Here is an 18,227-nt window from a genome sequence, read left to right as displayed (position 1 = left end):
ACATCGAATAAGATTTCAGGGAACAAGAAAGAAATTACATATCAAGACCGTAGCATTATTATGCGTATAATAAACGTTATATGGGATGCTGTCCAAATTAAGGCCCATTCTGAACTCTGCCAAGTTTACAAATTTTAAACACGGATAGATTCAACGGAAGTCAGAAAAATCAAGTTTTCAAACACATATAAAATTAATATCGTTTGTTTTCAACTTTCCCTCCGATTTATGCTCTTAAGAGTCTTAGTGAAATTAATACATGTATTTGCATTTTTTAAAGATAGTATTGCTCATATTTTGCGACCGCGCACACAGCTGGTTCCCTGATATTATTAAACAATTATACTTCATAGCCCAAAACTGTGTCTTGTCTTCTATTTTCTGCAAAAAATGCACGTTTTCTTTCTGAAAGGTGGCTTTTTGCAAATTAAGTAACCACCCTGATAGATAGCTAAAAGGTCTGCAATTTACGATTATGATACACCCATTTACTTCCATATACATACACCAGGGAGATTATACACCCATATTCTCCCCAGACCATTGTTCGCACGGGGATTATCAGTTCTATCTCAAACCAAGTCTGTAAACACAGACTCAACTTTACTCTTGAATAAAACCACATGAAATAATCAGGATAATCAGATTCTGCTTGATGTGGTATGTTTCTTTTCCAGTATTTCACTGTGTCAGAAGCAGCTGCATGACATAACTCAGTACTTTCATGTTTGAAATTTAGACATTGTTTTTACTCATAATGGCTGCCAAGGGTCTGTGTCTGCAGACTAGCTACAACCAGGAACTTGTATCCCAAGTCCCTGCTCCAAACAAACCTAGAGAGAGTATATAGAGAGAACAATAGCCATGCGCGGCCGGTCGCCGGCCAGTCATGCGTACATTGTTTGTAAACAGCTAGAGCTTAGCTTAGCTTTGTCGTCTCATGTATGGTACACGCGCCAGCGCCAGATTTCATTTCATTCTTCGATTCGACGTCGTCATTCTCGGTTGCATGTCCATAATCTGTTACGTTTTCCTTTTATAACGCGTTTTTAATTTGATTTCATTAACTTCGGAACTTGCCAGAGTTAGTTTCGCCTTCGTCGAGATGGCAACGGCAAAGAGTAAGCAGACAGGTCTGTGGTCGCTTTCGCTTTCCGGTACCCAGAGCCAGCCTAGTTCGAGCGAGAGTGAGGAGTACACGGTTGTTAGAGACGAAGAACTTGGAGTCGACGCTCTCTTCCTGAAAGTCGGTAGAGAACCGGCACGTTCGAAGAGGACTGGGGAAGTCTACGACAAGCCTGTTGTTGGCGTCCGGCGGAACAAAGATAAGATGGAGGTCAGTAAATTACATTGCTTTGAGTTTATACCTAGATCTAAGTATGATTTACTTCAATTAAAACTCTTTAAAACTAAAACTAAAAGGCCTAGACTCTAGATCTATAGCCATCTAGTCTAGGGCCTAGAGGCCTAGAGTAGAGGTCTAGATCTAGAATCTAGAGACTAGACTATCTTTGGAAAGCTAAAAAAATGGAGAATCTAAATCTTACAGTAATTTTTCTCATTTTTTAATATAGACCCCTAACGTTAGATCTAGATTCTAGAATCTAGTCTAGCCTAGACTAGACCTATGCAAATGATTTGCTAATTTGTAATGTTTGTAAAGATTAATAAACCAATCAAAAAAGTATGAGTAAAATTGGATATTTAATAAGAAATTAAGTTGTGATTTTTTGAAAAAGTCTGTAGATCTAGATCTAGATCTAGATTACTAGAATCTAGATCTAGTCTAGATCTAAAACTATGGAACAATGAAAATCACAAGACAAATTGGAAATTGTGACGTCATGTCCTCACTATCCACTAATAGTAATCGTTTTCTTTATATTGATATAAATTTCCTATTTTCCCCGTAAGATTCTTATTTCTTCACACCAGCATCGAAGTTAGATTGATATTAGAGTGGATGCACTCATATAAAGTATTTTTTTCCAGTTAAATCATGAAGAATGTGACTTTTGATAAACTATTAAGATAAAAATCAATCATATGATTTATAGGCCTATATCCCGCATACCGGGTACTAAGAATCTTGCAATCTGATGGGTCTAAACGGGTTTACTTACTGTAAACGTGTATTTTTAGGATCAGGACTAGATTTATTCATATTTTTGAGAAGTGCAAATTTCGGAGCTTAATCTATCTCCCTATTTATTCACCAGATATGAATACTTTGAGTTCTTACAATTTTATTGTGAACTATAGCATATCTAATAACTGTGATATAAAACTCATTTGCTATTAACTACACCATTAAATATGTTGGTTTTTAAGAATATGTTTCAGAGGTTATTCCTGCAAATTTCTGAGTTTCTACCTTGAAAAATACAGATTTTGTATACCTTGAAAGTGAAAAATAGCTCTAAATTAGGGTTTTGACAATAGCAAGTTTTTATTTCAATAGGTAAAGTGCGTTTTTCTTGGGTCAAACTTATTTTAATATAAGAACCGGTGATATAAGATAAATACATACCCACAAATTGGGAACCAGTGCATTGCCTAATAATTTTCATGTCACACCACTAGTGTTTTGGACGTTACACACTGTTAACATCATAACTTTATTCAAGTTAGTTGCTTTCTTTAGGTATTATTGACCTAAGTTACATTAATTGTTTGAAGAAAAATACATTTATTGAAAAAATTGTGCAGTTTTGATTAGTTTAGCACATTGATCTTATACCTAGTTTGTCTTCAGGGACTACCCAATCTATGTAAGGTATACTACTATACTGTTCATTTCAAGAACGTGTTCTTATAAATGCTTACATGTACATGTACATGCATGCATGTGATCTACATAACAGAGCGAAATATGAAGCTAATAGCAATTGTAGACTTGTAGTCATCAAAACTCCTGAGAAAATTTACTTTTTGCCTTAAACTATATAGTGTGTCATTCAATAATATCACTAACACATGTACATGTACATGAACATGTACATGTACTGTATGTAAGCAAAACATTGACAAATATTTTGTCTTAAATAAAACTATAAAGAAGTATCCCCAGCCATTAAAGTAATAAGAAATAAGGAAACTCTTATCCATTGTACATCCTGAGAATGAGACATTTTACATGTAACTTTAAAATTGTGTATGTTTTAGATTTTAATACTAGTAACAATGATCGAAAATTAGTTGAAATTTGCAAACTACCGGTATGTGTTAACAATCAAATAGTGTAACGTCCGAAACACCCTTCTTGAGCTTACACAAAATTATTGGATTTGAAAGACCTGATATGTGTTTTGACTTGTGTTAAGACTTACAATAACTTATTTCATGATGATTTATTCACTCCAGATACCCTAAAATATAGATTATATTCCTTTAATTGGTATTTTTTGTTTCGAACGTTACATTTGTTTCGGACGTTACAAAGTCTGAAAATTGGTTTTAACTATAAAATAGTATTGTAGTGATGTATTGCAAATTTCTTTTTTTTTGGTGGGTAGCCGCAATTAAATGTTTTAAAAAATGTTACGATAGATAGGTCCTGCAGTTCATATATTTCCTGCTATTTTCTGCTACTTTCGTAGTTTCGGACGACACAAAATTGTTTACGGAAAATGAGACAACTTTTTCAAATTTTTAGTATATTTCTAATAAAAGTGCTACTATAATTAAATTATATTTTCTTTTAATTTAATAAATTGGAGTAACTAATAAGCTTATTCAAAACATATACAATCTCAATAATTCATTGTTCTAATGGGTTAAATGAGGGTCTACATTGTTTACGGAAAATGTAACGTCCGAAACACCATTTTCAATTGCACTGTTCCATCAAAATACACGAGTTAATTCAGATTACTGTTAACTTTCTTTAAGATCCACCCATGCTCATTAATCATCAATAGAAAAAACAAACATATTGTTTGTAGCTATATATTTTTTTCGGTTCCAACCAAAAAGATATGTCAATTTTGTTACGAAATTCCGTAAACAATTTGCTGTTCAGGGATACCTCATGCACATAAAGCAACATTGAAAAATTTTCATTAAGCTATGGGAGGTCAAACTAGGTCCATGCTACAAGAAAAAGTTGTAACTGATTTCTAATTCGTTATCTTTGTAAAGTTTCAGGCTCTCAAAGGGCCATTTAGCTATTTGGTCATAGTTTAAAAAAACAGTGCCATATTCATAATTTCTGTTGTCGCTTTCAGAGGTATATAATTTTTTCAAATTAAAACACTGGTAACGTAATTTCACGGTAACAGAATTACAAGGGGCAGCAGCACTAGTAATGAGTGGTATGTTTTGCAAGAGATGGACCTGCTGCTTCATGTAAATATACTGTATCATGTGTTACAACATTTTTGTCTCGCCTGCGTAGCAAAAAGCGAGACATAGGCGCCGCTTTACCGGTTACGATTTTGAAAATATAAGTTCTTTTTCAATGAAACTTGGACTAAATGATTATCAAGTATCATGTGTACATGTATAAATAATGTCCCAACCCCAATTTTTCATCATATCAAATTGCGTAATGCAGGCGAGACCGCAGAGAGTGTTTCCCTTGTTTGAAGTATTGGCTTATTATATTAATTGTCTAATTAAAGACTAGTAATCTGGCTTTGATAAAAAGAAAAATTCAATTTATGTTTCTTTAACTTTTTTCAAATTTGCATTAAGACTACAAACAAGGCTGGGAATTCTAAATGAGTTTATTTTCCATTCACTCTGAACTTAAAATTAAAATTGTACCAACATCTGTTATGATAATTTTGATTTAAGCATATACTTTATATTATTTCACCTGAGGCAATTTTAAACTGCCCTTTTTTATATTTTTATTCTTCACTGATCTCATCTTATCTATGCACAAAAAAAAATGTCCATTAGAAGTTAGATACATGTACATGTAGGTAAGACCATCGCAGTCTAAAGCCCTCTTGCAGACGGCGAATTTACATACTCTACATACACTGTATTATACATGGGACTTTTAAAGGGAAGGGTGAGGCAGGGTGACTTTGACGATGTCCGCTAGCACTCAGAGAAAATACCCTCAAAAACGACTAGGTGGAGGTTGAAGAGCAAGGTCTAATCTACCAACCAAATGATATTTTATTCAAAGTACTGTACACCCTGTAAGATGGCTAAGACCGTAGCACGGACTAGTCTTCTCGCAGACAGACACTATCCATACCCTGCGCGTAATACAAATGGTGCCATGGGGGGGGGGGGGGGGGTTGACTTTGAATCGGTTTGCTAGCGCTCAGAGAAAATACACTAAAAACGACAAGGTGGAGGTTGAAGTTGGAAGTTAGATGACTAGGACCATATATAGCAGACTAATTTATATTAACCCTCTTGCAGAAGGTCTATTTCCATACTCTTCGTATTATACTGTACATATGGGACTAAGGGAAGGGGAGGGGGGGGGGGGTGTGACAGCTAGGGCACCTTTGACTAGATCTGCTAGCACTTAGAGAAAATATGTCAGGATGAAATTTTGTTAAAGCTTCAAATGTTTGGAATGAAAAATGATGACAAAGGTCAAGTTTGTAATGTGTTCTAATAAATTCAAGGATACTGATGAGGGGTGTAATCAATTTTAATAAAAAGAATGATAACTAGTGTTCTCTAAGAATGATGACAACTTAGTGATTTGGCGTACCGTAATGATTTACAAATTTTGACATTTTATTGCACCTCTGTTGATGACATGATCTTAATTAGTTTCAAATCCGGTGCTAGGTTTTGTGGATTGATATTGTAGTATGGAATTATCTTAAAGTAGATATTCATTGAGTTTAAAAACTAATTTCATTTCATTATTGCAAAGTTTAAACTTTGATTTGACAAGGTTATCAAAATTCAATGCTTGGAAACATTCGAAGTAATGATTATTACATGTATATATTATAAAACGCTAAAATACAGCCCCGGCATAGCACCTGAAGAGCTCTCCGAACGCTGCTGAGATGTGTGAGATCATGGACACGATTTGCACAAGCAGACGATGTCCCATGACATCTCACACATTTTCAGTGCCTGTGTTTTCATCTTCTCTTGAGATTTTTCTCTTACTTCACTACCCTCAGGCTAAATGTATAATCTATTGCCTCACTCTAAACCTCGCGCATGGGTTTATTTTGATGACAAATGCAGCGATACAAAAATAAAGGAATCTGTCGCTTGTAAACAAAATAAGACGCCATTGAATATTCAGCTGCACACACCGCGGTATGTTTGGCGTTTCAAGAGGGAACAAATGCCGTCCTTAATATCATTCCAGGGGGTTTTCAATTCGAAAGTCTGGTTTCTTCGATTGTTAATTAACCCCTATCCTGTGTATTTACAAGCAAAAGATTTTAGTTATCGGAATCGGATCATATCCCCTTTGAATGGTTTGACATGCCATCACATTTATATACACTAAACTCATTATAATTTGACAAATAAAAGCTTTGCAATTATGTTCATTCTTTATGGGATGTCGTCTGCTTGGGCAGTATTGGTCCATTAAAACATCATTATTTTTCTGACGAATCTCTCGTATATCCCAGCTGCTATGCAGGTGGTTGTATTTGTATTTTTTATAAATCACCGGATATGTAGTTGACCTAAAACTTGTACGATGGACAAATAAAAGCTTTGCAATTATGTTCATTCTTTATGGGATGTCGTCTGCTTGGGCTGTATATTGGTCCATATAGTGACGTCATTAAAACATCATTATTTTTCTGGCAAATCTCTTGTATATCCCAGGTGGTTGTATTTGTATTTTTTATAAATCACTCGATATGTAATTGACCTAAAACTTGTACGATGCCATCTGTTAGCTTACCAGTTTCTAGTCATTCATTAGTTGACATATTTTTGATTTTCTTTGAATTTCACCTTTAAGTCAATTTCACAACTTCCTACTAATTTTCCAACTAAAAGCCATTTTCAAACCCTTTCGTTTTGAGGGAAGTTCTAAATTAGTATTGTCTTTTAAATGCTGTTGAAATTTAACCTTTTCATTTTTTTTTTGGCCTGCAAATGGGACATACTGTACATGTAGTACCTTTAAATGACAAAATATTTAAACTTGCGAAAATGGTTGGAATATCCTAAAATATTGAATATTTGTCAGGATGTAATTTTCCTATAACAAACGCTGCCACACAAATTATAGGAAGAGCGGAGTAATGAATTTGTAAAATTGTTCACTGCACTATTCCAAACACATTACCGGTATTTCATAATATGAAGTTCGGCCGGTAATGTAATAAATGCGAAACTGGTGCCTAGTCTCCAAATTTCCCCGCCGTAGAAGAGCAGCTCGGCACGTGGAACTGCAAAGCCATGTTGAATGTTAACCGTCCCATTGTTACACTTTAGAACTTATATACATTTGCATAAATTAAAAGATTTTTTACTCCTTCAATTTAACAGCTCCCTGGTTCAAGGTCTTTATGGTTATGGTAATGATATAGGGCCTTACAGACTACTGGAAGCTGAACAGATATCCATATGATTCATAGCAGACATGTTTTTGAATTTGTGTTTCAGTGAAAAAAAATCAGTTTGACTGAGCTCCTTCTCAATCCGAATGTTTATCACGATGAATGAATTTTGTTATCCATATACATTGTAGATCACATTGGAGGATGGAAAAAAAATAAGTCTTCGTGCAGAAGATGCCGATTTGGATTCCTTAAGCCAATTATTCCCGGATAGTGAGAATTTTACTGTTGACGACTTAGCCTTCCAGCCCCAATTCCAATCTACACCAGTACCCCGAATGCAACCAAGGAGGAAGAAACAGAAGCTGACAATAGGAACTACACAAGACAGTGATTCTCAAGGAAATTTCAAAGGTGAGATTATCTTTTTGATCAATAATAAATCAACTTGCTCTAGATTAAAAACAAAGGACAAGATGATGGAGAACAAATTAGTATATATGTCTAGTATATATGTCTAACAAAGGGGAAATTGTCCTTTGGGCAAAATTTTAAATTCCCCTTAACATCTTTACGCATGTTCTTGCGCTCCTACCCTCCCAATAATGTGCGCAATTCACTGTAGATCCTAAGGTCTATAAGTGAAACATATTTTTACCCACATCAACTTGTATAAATTCCACTTAGCACTTAAATAATAGTTAACTTTTATTACTTAATATTAGATAATAGTTAATAATAATAATTTTAAAAAGCACTTGCCATGAATGAGCGATGACTTTATACATGTACATATACAATGTACATGTATATTGCCCTCATTAGATTCATATCACCCTCTGCTGAAGCCTTGGACGATATGATCTAATTTGGGCAATGTCAGATCTCTATCAAGGCCAGTCAATATTTAATTACATTTAATAATTTTCAGGCAAATAATAAACCTAATTAAATCTAAAAGGCAGTTCATCCCTTTTAATAACATAATTTGTAGGGAAAAGAGTAGTTTTCTCTCTTGCCTATTAGGTTGGATTTCCCTTCAAGGGACATATGTGAAACTAGTCACATCCAATGGTGAAGATTTTCCCACTTCACAGGATGATGAATTAAAAAAAAAAAGTTTGGTTCTTGATAATGGGTATTTCAGTGTCCAAAGTGTGTTGCCAATTTTACCCTTAGTTGTTGCTCTCTCTATGTGTATGTTTCATTTGCAAAAGAAAATACTTGGATGCTCTAGGGGAAAGAGTACATTTACATGTAAACTGGTGAAGATGTTTTGAAAGGAAAAAGAGATTTATGAATAAAATTATATAAAATATTCTCATCGAAGTGTAACCAATGTTTCTGTTTTTGAATTTTTTTATTTTTTTATTCTCACAAATTTATGTTTATAAACAAGAATTAAGAGTAAACTCTTCCAATTGCACTTTCAGTCAGTCAATTTACCATTTAGTATTGCCATTCAAAATGTAATATTTATTGTTAATTACATGTAGGGTTCATTACATTTCTCCAGGGTCTTAAATAATGGCAACTACATTTCTGTATTTATTTTCATGTTTTTGTTCTTATACAATTTTTAAAATTACTAGGAGTTGTTGAGGTTCCCCTAAGGACTTTAAAGAGAGCATCTAGAGAGTTCACGCTTGTCCAATCGTCTCACTGTAGGGTGGAAGCCTTCAAGGCGGCCTTAAAAGCCAACGAGGGGATTCAACTACCGCTACTACCAGTACTTGTAGAAGGGTCATGGGATCAGGAAAATGCTGAGGAATCCTCATACATTCTTCTTGGTGGATATAGTTTGTTTGAAGCTTTGCTGGACTTGTCTAACGATGACAGGTATGTGTGTTTAAATTTGATTCATTTCTTCTTCTGCCTTGGGGAGGGTAAAGTAGAAGCTTTGATTACAAATTATTTTTTCAGGTGATTGGTACACTTGAAATATCAATTCTGTATTGGAACTTTATATTTTGTAATTGACTTGTCATGCAAAATTCTTCTTTAAAAAAAAAAGCATCTATTGCTGTGGACTTAGTTTTAATGTGTTTGTTTGATCTGGCATGATAAGCTCAGGGTTTTGAGGTAGGAGCTTCAAAACATCAACAGATGTTTGCAATCATGATTTACATCCCGTTGTAAAAGTCAGAATCATGCACGCACACAAAAAGTTTCCTTTAAAAAGATACAAATAATACTGACATTTTGCTTAATGAAATTTAGGTGAAATAATAAACTTCTTGCCTACAACAAGAAAAAAAAATGTTTTGTAATGCAAAATAACTGTTTGTACATGTACAACCTGTACATACAGACATAAATGTACATTTTATCATTGACTCTGCTAAAAATCGGCAATGTATAATGTTCTCTCTTTATATTCCTGCTACAGACGTGTCCTTGTTCATGTACATGAAGGGCTCACACCAACAGAGGCACTGCAAGTTGGAGCACTATTCCAACAAGAACAGAGCCTCTTAGTAGACGACATCCCAACACTTGAAGCGAAAGTGAATGTATGCAGAAGACTGCTTTATGCCATGCATGACATCGATGAGACCGAGGAGCCCCCCAATAATGTAAAATTGGAATGGCGGACTCAATCTGCGGCGTCACTAGGGATTGTAACTTCTTCAAGAAAGGTAAAAATATTTAATTTAGTTTCCAGTCTATTTTGCAAAACCACTGCAATGCATGTGATTCTCCCAAAAGGTTTTATTAAGTTTTTTTCTTCTGAATTACAATTTGCGGTATATTGGTCATTTCAGGGTATAACTATTGGCAACGTCTGAGCAGCACCAGCCAGTTTTCTTACATCAGTATTAAAATAGGATACTGAAGAAAAAAATTATATTTTAGTTACTTTATGATTTTTTTTTACAGTAAATTAAATGCTTGGAGTAAAAAATAAAGAATTGTGTGATACAATTAATCGTCATTTTTTAAACATTTTTTCAAGGGGGGTGTAACTGACCCCCCCCCCCCAATACAGTAGAGAGCCAGCATTAACCACCTTTGTTATGATTTAGCATAAATTAACAGAAGCCATTAGGGCTCTCAGTAGCTTAAAACCACTCCCACCAATCTCCCCCCCCCCAAAAAAAAAAAAATGAAGAAAAATGAAAGATGGCACTGGGGCTAATTTGCGCAAACATGTTATTCGTTATTTCTTTAGCCTCTGAAAAGAAAAAAAAGATAAAAATAAAATAAATGTAAAACTTAAAAAAATAAAAAATATAAACAAAAATTAAACACTGCAACAATTTGTGTCATTGACCTGTGTAGGGTTTAGTAAAATGCAGTAGTTCACTCACATGTGATGTTATTATAGGCAAATAATTATGTCCATTTGGCTGATTCTTATGTTTATTACACTCTTTTAATGCAGGAGCTGAAACCCTTGGAAACGACATTCCAGTTGGCATTGTACTCAAAACGGTGTCATGAAAAGTTGATACGGCTCTTCAGATGGTATGAAGAACAACATGGCAAGGCTATGAAAACTTCTGTAAGTATGTCCCCAGTCGTAATAGAAAGTTGCATCATGTTTGTAGGTTTCAGTAGAAATTCGAAACGTAAATGCATATGGAAAGTTTAGAAGTTTCTTTGAAAAATAATTAGAGCATTTGTAAATGTCATAATAATAATAATAATAATAATGGTGGCTTATTATATAGCGCACATGTTCTTCACAACGTGATGCTCCTTACGCTGCCCTGATTATTACCCTGGCTTTAGCAAGGCCATGAAGGCGCTCTAGCATTTCAAGGAATTATTTCCTGCCAGGTACCCATTTACATCACCTGGGTTGAGTGTGACAAATGTAGATCACTGTCGTGCCAAAGGACATTAGGGCCACGGCGGGACTCGAACCGCGGACCTTGTGGTCGACAGTCCGGCGACATAACCGCTCTACCACGACACCTCTACGCAATAATCATAAAAAAGGAACCCAGTGCACCATTTGCACTCCTTCTGTACTACATGAATGTTCTATGCCTGTGCTATGCACTATATGAAATCGAATAGTAAATTTTGTACTATTATTATTAATGTTGATATTATTGTCTCACCTGCATAGCAGTAGCAAGACATAGGCGCCGCTTTTCCGACAGCAGTTACAGAATAGTGCAATCATAAAATCTTAGGTTCATCGTTTACGATGAACCTAAGATTTTATGATTGTATTCCGTAACTTAAAAAAAACATTCATGGGTAAGACAGTAGTTGTTGATGATGATGATGATGATGATTCACAGCATTTGTATGGAGCCATATATTGTTTCAAAAACATTCAAAGGCGCAGACTCCTCCAACAAAGTTAGCATTTGAATTGTTTCCTTGTCTTTCAGATGTTTTTATACTTGCAAGGTCTCACTGAAGTTGACAAATTTGATGTGCTATGCAAGTTGGTCAATGGCACGTTAAAAGTGGAAGAGGTGAAGGTAGAAGCTACGCGTCTGAAGCAACTGAGTACCATCAAGCATATCTTCAAAGAGCTGACAAAGAAGGCAACATGGGAGGAATGCTGTGAAGAGTTTCCAGCACATACACAGACTGCAGCTCTTGATTATTTCATGAGTGAGTACAACACAAACAAGTGACTGAAAGAAATGTGATTATTTTCCTTTTCTAAGGGATTAATACATATAAAGCCCACCGCACGCTATACGATCCGACTGCAACCAGATTTTTGAAATAATCGTATTTTACATTAACATTGAAAGTTAAAACGAGGAAAATTATCTTATTTAAGGTTCGAAATGAATATAGGAATACTGAAATCAAAATAGCCATGAATTTCAACATTGGTCTTGATACGACTATTTAGAACTTAGGTCAGTATGATTTTCCATGTTTGAATGTTGACATAAAGTATTTTAACATTTTGTCTAAAGTCGGATAGCAGACAGGTTGTGTAGTGTGCGGTTGGCAGTGTTGTCACTATGGTGGTCGGCGGTGGTCGGAGCCTTCCACCACTCAAAAATTCCAATAGCAGTAGCATAGCATGTCACGCCATTAAATTTCCTTTAGTAGAAAATGGCTGGTGACAACACTGGCGGTGGGCTAAAGATATTTTACTTTTTGTTAAAGAACTGGTTTGATAATTCTCCTTGATTTAAGATTAAAGCTCTTGATTTTTTTTTCTTCAACTGTACATACAGCTCAATGTAAATACTATTTGGATTATTTTTCACATAGACTGTGATCATTTTTTGCTTCTGCTCAAAATTGAAAGTTTATCATAAATTGAACTACAGTAATCTTTCAGATCAAGTTCTCTTTCACCAAGAATCAGCAGTGTTTCTTTCAATTATGTGGTATTACCATGAAAGATAACAAGAATTGGTTTATTGAGATGAAATGGCATCCAATATGATAGCTAGATTTGTTAATTTCAAAAGTAAAATGTACGTATAATAAAAGAACTTCGGTAATCATATAGAAAATTTGAAAACATGATATAGAATTAAGTTTTTCATAGTTAACAAAATCTTGTAATTCTATATTATTTGTAATACTTTCGTACATACGGTATATAAAGCTGACGTATTATCTTCTCAATCATGAGGATTTACCTGGAAACGCCCCTCCAAAAAAAAAAAACTTGAAAGAATAATTATATCAAACTACTTATGTTGTTTTGGGGCAAGTGTAGTTCTATTTTAAACAGTTGGTCATGAAATATTTTTTATATCATTAAGTAACCAATTTTAATTCAATATTTGAACAGGTATGAACTTCAAAAAGGCAGTCCCCATGGAGTTTATCGACTATGTAAGGGAAGCAGAAAAGAGTGCAGAAAATGGATCTTCCTCATATGAGCATCTTAGAATGGCTCCGGTTTCTCTAATAGTTCTAGAAGTGGTAAGTGATACATGCTATTGGATGTAATCTATTTGCATACATGTATATAGATAGGATGAAGACTGTTCGCTGTTTGAAAATAAGATGTATGATATTTAGATATGACTAGCATTTTGAACATATTCATGCAAGTACTTGGATATGAAATAATTTCAGTCCATAGCTTTTACACCCATTCAGCATTTCGTTATCATTACAGAGTAAATTGATGAGGGAATGCTTGAATGAAGCTCTCAGATTCTGAAAGAAATATGCATACATACACATTTCAGATCAGAGTTTACCTTTTATAATGCAGCTAATGCAGAAGTAGAGCCTGTTATACTATATATTTCTCATCACTCCAAAGAGCCTATGATACTCTCCTCATTTTGAACATTACTATATGGATATATTGAAGAGACCATAGTCGTATAGGAAAGGAAAATAGGGGTGGTGTCAATCTAGCTCACAAACATGGATGATTTAGAGTTAGAGGGGCAAGAATATTTACATGTTTGTCCATTACTATAACTAAGAATCAAAGTGGAGATGGGCTGGGTATGTAGCAAGACTTCAGAACAATAGATGGACAAATCGTTTAACAGAATGGCAACCAAGGACGGGAAAGAGAAGAAGAGGAAGGCAGAAGAGAAGATGGAGAGATGACCTAACATCATACATGTACATGGGAACGGTCGCTTGGACAAGGATAGCTAGAGACAGAAGAGAATGGAAATGTTATGAGGGCTTTGTCCAACGTCCTGGATGAACTTTAGCCTGATTGATTGATTGATTAATAACTAAGATAATTCTTAAACTATTAGATATGAAATAATGAAGGTTTTTTCCCCCCTCTACAAAACAGAAATCTAAAGAATCAGAGAAACTGAAGAGAGTGCTGGACAACTTGAAGAAGGGGAGTACACATGTAGCAGTGTTGGCCAAAGGAGTACAGGTAGCTGCTAAATGGCAGACCGAGATGCGGAGACAGGGTTTCAGCCTCCTGCATGAAGCTGCCATCATCAAAGAAACTCAGGGTTCGTAGAATAGTTTCATTGAGTAATTTAAACATTCACATTAAGTTAGTTTATTGACATGCCATTAGTCTTTTTTTTTTAATTCAGAGCGATGACACAAATGACTTGGTACATATCTCTTTGAATATTTTCTATATAAGCTGGGTTGCAAGGAAAAATTTGATGTCCAAACTTGAAATATCAGTATATTAAAAAAAAGGGGGGTAGTCTTTACAATCTTAAAGAACCGTATTAATGATATGACTTGAGAGCAATATTTTAAATAGTAAAACAAAGTATTATGTAGCACATGAATTTCAAAAATACAAAAGAAAATATGGTGGAAGTGGATGATTGATTCAAGCTTTACAATCTGTTAACAGTAAACACAATTGTAGCTGTCAATACCATACAGTCTGCTTTAGAAATCACATCTCTGTCATTATACCAAATTTGACATTACATGTACCTTCCGATACCTGATACCATTATGCACAGTTTAGTTAAGAGAAGCACAAAGACCGATTCAAGATTTTATGTGTCGCTCCATACATGAGACATTTTTCACTCAACACTAGTTTGCTCCATCAATAATTCTTTTCATTCATGATTTTGAATTTGCTTTTAAGTGGGGTAATGTGGACATTTTACTATGGTCGACTCACAACTTTGTAAATAAAAATAAATATTAATAAAATGGCTGGATTTTTAATGATTCCAAGCACCTTCTTAGTCAGTTTCTACTCAGCAAGAACTAGTGTTCAATATGTACAAAATTTGCCCATCAATTCGTTATTGAAAAGGTATTCTGTTGAAAACAGTCAATAAATCTTCCTTATGGCATATTTTCTTATTTGTTTTCAAACATCATACGGTAACTGGTTTTGAACAAAGGCACGACCCATCCCAATGGCACCAATTGTAACCTGTGTGATTAAGCTTCTGACTCTGGCTTATACTGGAGATGGACAAAACAATTTGTTAGGCAATTGTTATTACCTGTTGGTTCACATTTTTTTAATCTCCTCTCCTTGCAGTTTGTCACCTCATAATTGGAGCAGGAGAAGAAGGAAGCCGACAATCAACGTTTGAAATGCCAATGATCCTCCAAGAAAAACAGGCATTTCAGAGCTTGATAGAACAGTTGACAGACTATGGAGATGAAATATCCATGGCAGATGAAATGCAAGGTAGATAGCAAACTTTTTTTCACCTACAAATTATGAAGATAATTGACTTCAAAGTAATCTTCAGATTTAAGAAGAATACGGTTTTGGGTCAGTGGTTCCACTTTGAAAGAAACTGACTGTCTTAAACATACTGAGAAATAACAGTCATGTAGTAGAGGTAGTTGTATATACTGTTATAATTTCTAATCATGGAAGCAATAGGAATCTTTGCTGAAATACATGTACTCATGCTAGTATAATGACGAGTACTGGCTACAGATTTGGGTAAATTGGACCACACATGCATGTTGATTGCAAGTTAAGCCGATGGTAGATTGAAAATTTAAGTATTTGAAAGCTCTTGAAAATCAGTTTGATTTTGGTATTATGAAGTTAGATTAATTATATATTGAAAAATACCCTTTGTGAAGAAAGGAGACATGACATTGAAAATCTAATTTTGGTAGGTAACTTACATTTTCACTAGATGTCCAAACAGCTGTCTATCTGTTGTCCTAGTTGCTTTTTGTGTTTAAACTAATACCTTTTCATAAAGAGATCCTGATGTTTTAAATGCCACTTGGGAAAATCAGGGACTTTTATATTCCTAACACAATATTGAGTTTATACACCTATGTACAAGACACATACAGAAATGACAGATCTTTACATCCATTAGTAAATACTAGAAGTTATATTAACAGAAAGAAAATATTCAAGAATATTTGATTATTATTCAGAGGTAAAATTACATGCCATACTAGTAAGATTTTAAATTTAGCTAAAAATCAGTCCTTGAAGCAAAATTTCTGAGATGAATTTTGTGCAGTTGCTTCATTCTGAAATCTGACCAGATATAATCTGTGGAACACCAAGGGTTCGCTCAATTGTCACTGGACATATTCGGCGCTGGGGTGACAAGACCTTGTTTCTCAAATTTTGGGGAAAGTCACTTTGGGTTTTTTAGTGACTAAATAATCTGTCAAGTGATGACCTGTCCTAATCCCAGCTGTCTAAAAAAAAATGAAGCCACTACACCAAGTCAAAGGGAAGACGATCCCATTGGATACAGTGTTATGGAAGCCATGTTTTTCACTCCCCTGAACATTAAACTTTTTTTGAAATACAAGGTTTTGTCACCCCAGCACCGCTGTGTGAGAGTGAATATGTAGTGATGTTGAGAAAATTGATGGACAATCGATCTTTGGTACTTACACCTTTATATTGCAATATGATAACAATTGGCATTGTAAACTGTTGGTTCAAGAATTTATTGCATGCATTGTTCTCCTTATTCTTAAACCTCATTGCAGAGCTCAGCAGCATAGCAAGCTCCCTTGGTCGACGTGCAAGAGTCATGGGCAAGAAAGGAGAGCTTTCCAAGGTAGTGGATTCTACACCAGAGGATTCAGATGAAACAGATATAGAGTAGTGAAGTTCATGTTCAAATGTGTGACCTGTAGTTACCTGTAGTTTCCTGTCTTCACAGGCTCTAATTTAAGACGAAGTCCTATAATGCCCACCTTCCTTCATAATTTGCAGATATCAATCCTAACATGGAATGCAGATAGCTCTGCTGTCTGCTTAATACTTAGGTCTTACATGTAATTAATAGTGTCATACATGTTCTTAATAGTCATACTTGTTGTACTTCGCTGAGAAAAATGCATCAAACTGACCTTTGAAGGCGTTGATCGATGCTGCTTCTACTGCCGTCTTGGGGAGCATGTTCCAGTGGTTAACCACTCTGTGTGTAAAGCCGTTCTTTCTGATGTTCAAGCGGGCATGTTGCTTCTGAATGTTCATACTATGGCCTCTAAGGTTTATGTTAAAGATAGTATGTCCCTTTTGCAGGCTACATCAAATTCTGTAGAACTTTGCAGGAATTATGAATATGTCATGTATGTCCTAACTGTGAAATTTAAACATTAGAAGGGTCCTTGTATTCAAGTTATGCAAGGAAAACCGTTTACTTTCTAGAATTCCCTGTCATCTTTTTTTTTTTCTTTGGTAAAATGAGCTGTACCAGGCACGTGAGCATTTGTCTACATCAATAACCCACTACTTGTAATGGCCAAAATTATACTATTTAAATATTTGTGCAGCAAAAAACGTATGACCATTCAGTACAAGGGTCTAAAAATCAGACTATTACTTAGGTGATTGCATACACTAATGTCGATTCGACAACTAATGGTAGTTTTTTTCCCACAAAAAAGCCATTTTCAAACCCTTTCGTTTTGAGATAAGTTCTAAATAAGTATTGTCTTTCAAATGCCGTTAGAATTTATCCTTTTCATTTTTTTGACCTGTGGATTGGTGTGGGCGAAGGTATAATATATCCTTCTTCAGTTGTGATAATAAAGATAATGAAGATAACTATTGAAGATTCGGTTTTGCTTATTAAGATTTATCCTCAGTAGGTAAAGTAAACAAACATAATTATATCCTTGAATGGTGTAGGCAAAGATGAATTTATCCTCCTTATAAAGCTGTTAAAAATAAGAAATTTATCCTCATTTAGCTGTTAAACGAAGATAAATTTATCCTCGTTTGGCTGTTAAACGAAGATAAATTTATCCTCGTTTGGCTGTTAAACGAAGATAAATTTATCCTCGTTTGGCTGTTAAACGAAGATAAATTTATCCTCGTTTGGCTGTTAAACGAAGATAAATTTATCCTCGTTTGGCTGTTAAACGAAGATAAATTTATCCTCGTTTGGCTGTTAAACGAAG

The 18,227-nt window shown here is 34.8% G+C and overlaps 1 protein-coding gene across 1 annotated transcript; it reads left to right on the top strand.

The window, feature by feature from the left end:
• The first annotated feature begins 921 nt into the window (after nucleotides 1-921).
• LOC105441119 lies at nucleotides 922-17,406 on the top strand. The gene is made up of 10 exons (XM_011671976.2): nucleotides 922-1,336; nucleotides 7,652-7,874; nucleotides 9,053-9,299; nucleotides 9,850-10,099; nucleotides 10,846-10,965; nucleotides 11,810-12,038; nucleotides 13,192-13,325; nucleotides 14,173-14,344; nucleotides 15,361-15,513; nucleotides 16,806-17,406. The coding sequence occupies exons 1-10, from the start codon at nucleotides 1,106-1,108 to the stop codon at nucleotides 16,922-16,924; spliced, it is 1,878 nt and encodes a 625-aa protein (XP_011670278.1). The 5' UTR covers nucleotides 922-1,105; the 3' UTR covers nucleotides 16,925-17,406.
• Nucleotides 17,407-18,227: the final 821 nt, after the last annotated feature.

This window comes from Strongylocentrotus purpuratus, unplaced genomic scaffold (genome assembly GCF_000002235.5).
Source record: "Strongylocentrotus purpuratus isolate Spur 01 unplaced genomic scaffold, Spur_5.0 spur5_contig_763, whole genome shotgun sequence".
NCBI lineage: Eukaryota > Metazoa > Echinodermata > Echinoidea > Camarodonta > Strongylocentrotidae > Strongylocentrotus > Strongylocentrotus purpuratus.
This window is presented reverse-complemented; position numbering and strand designations above follow the sequence as displayed.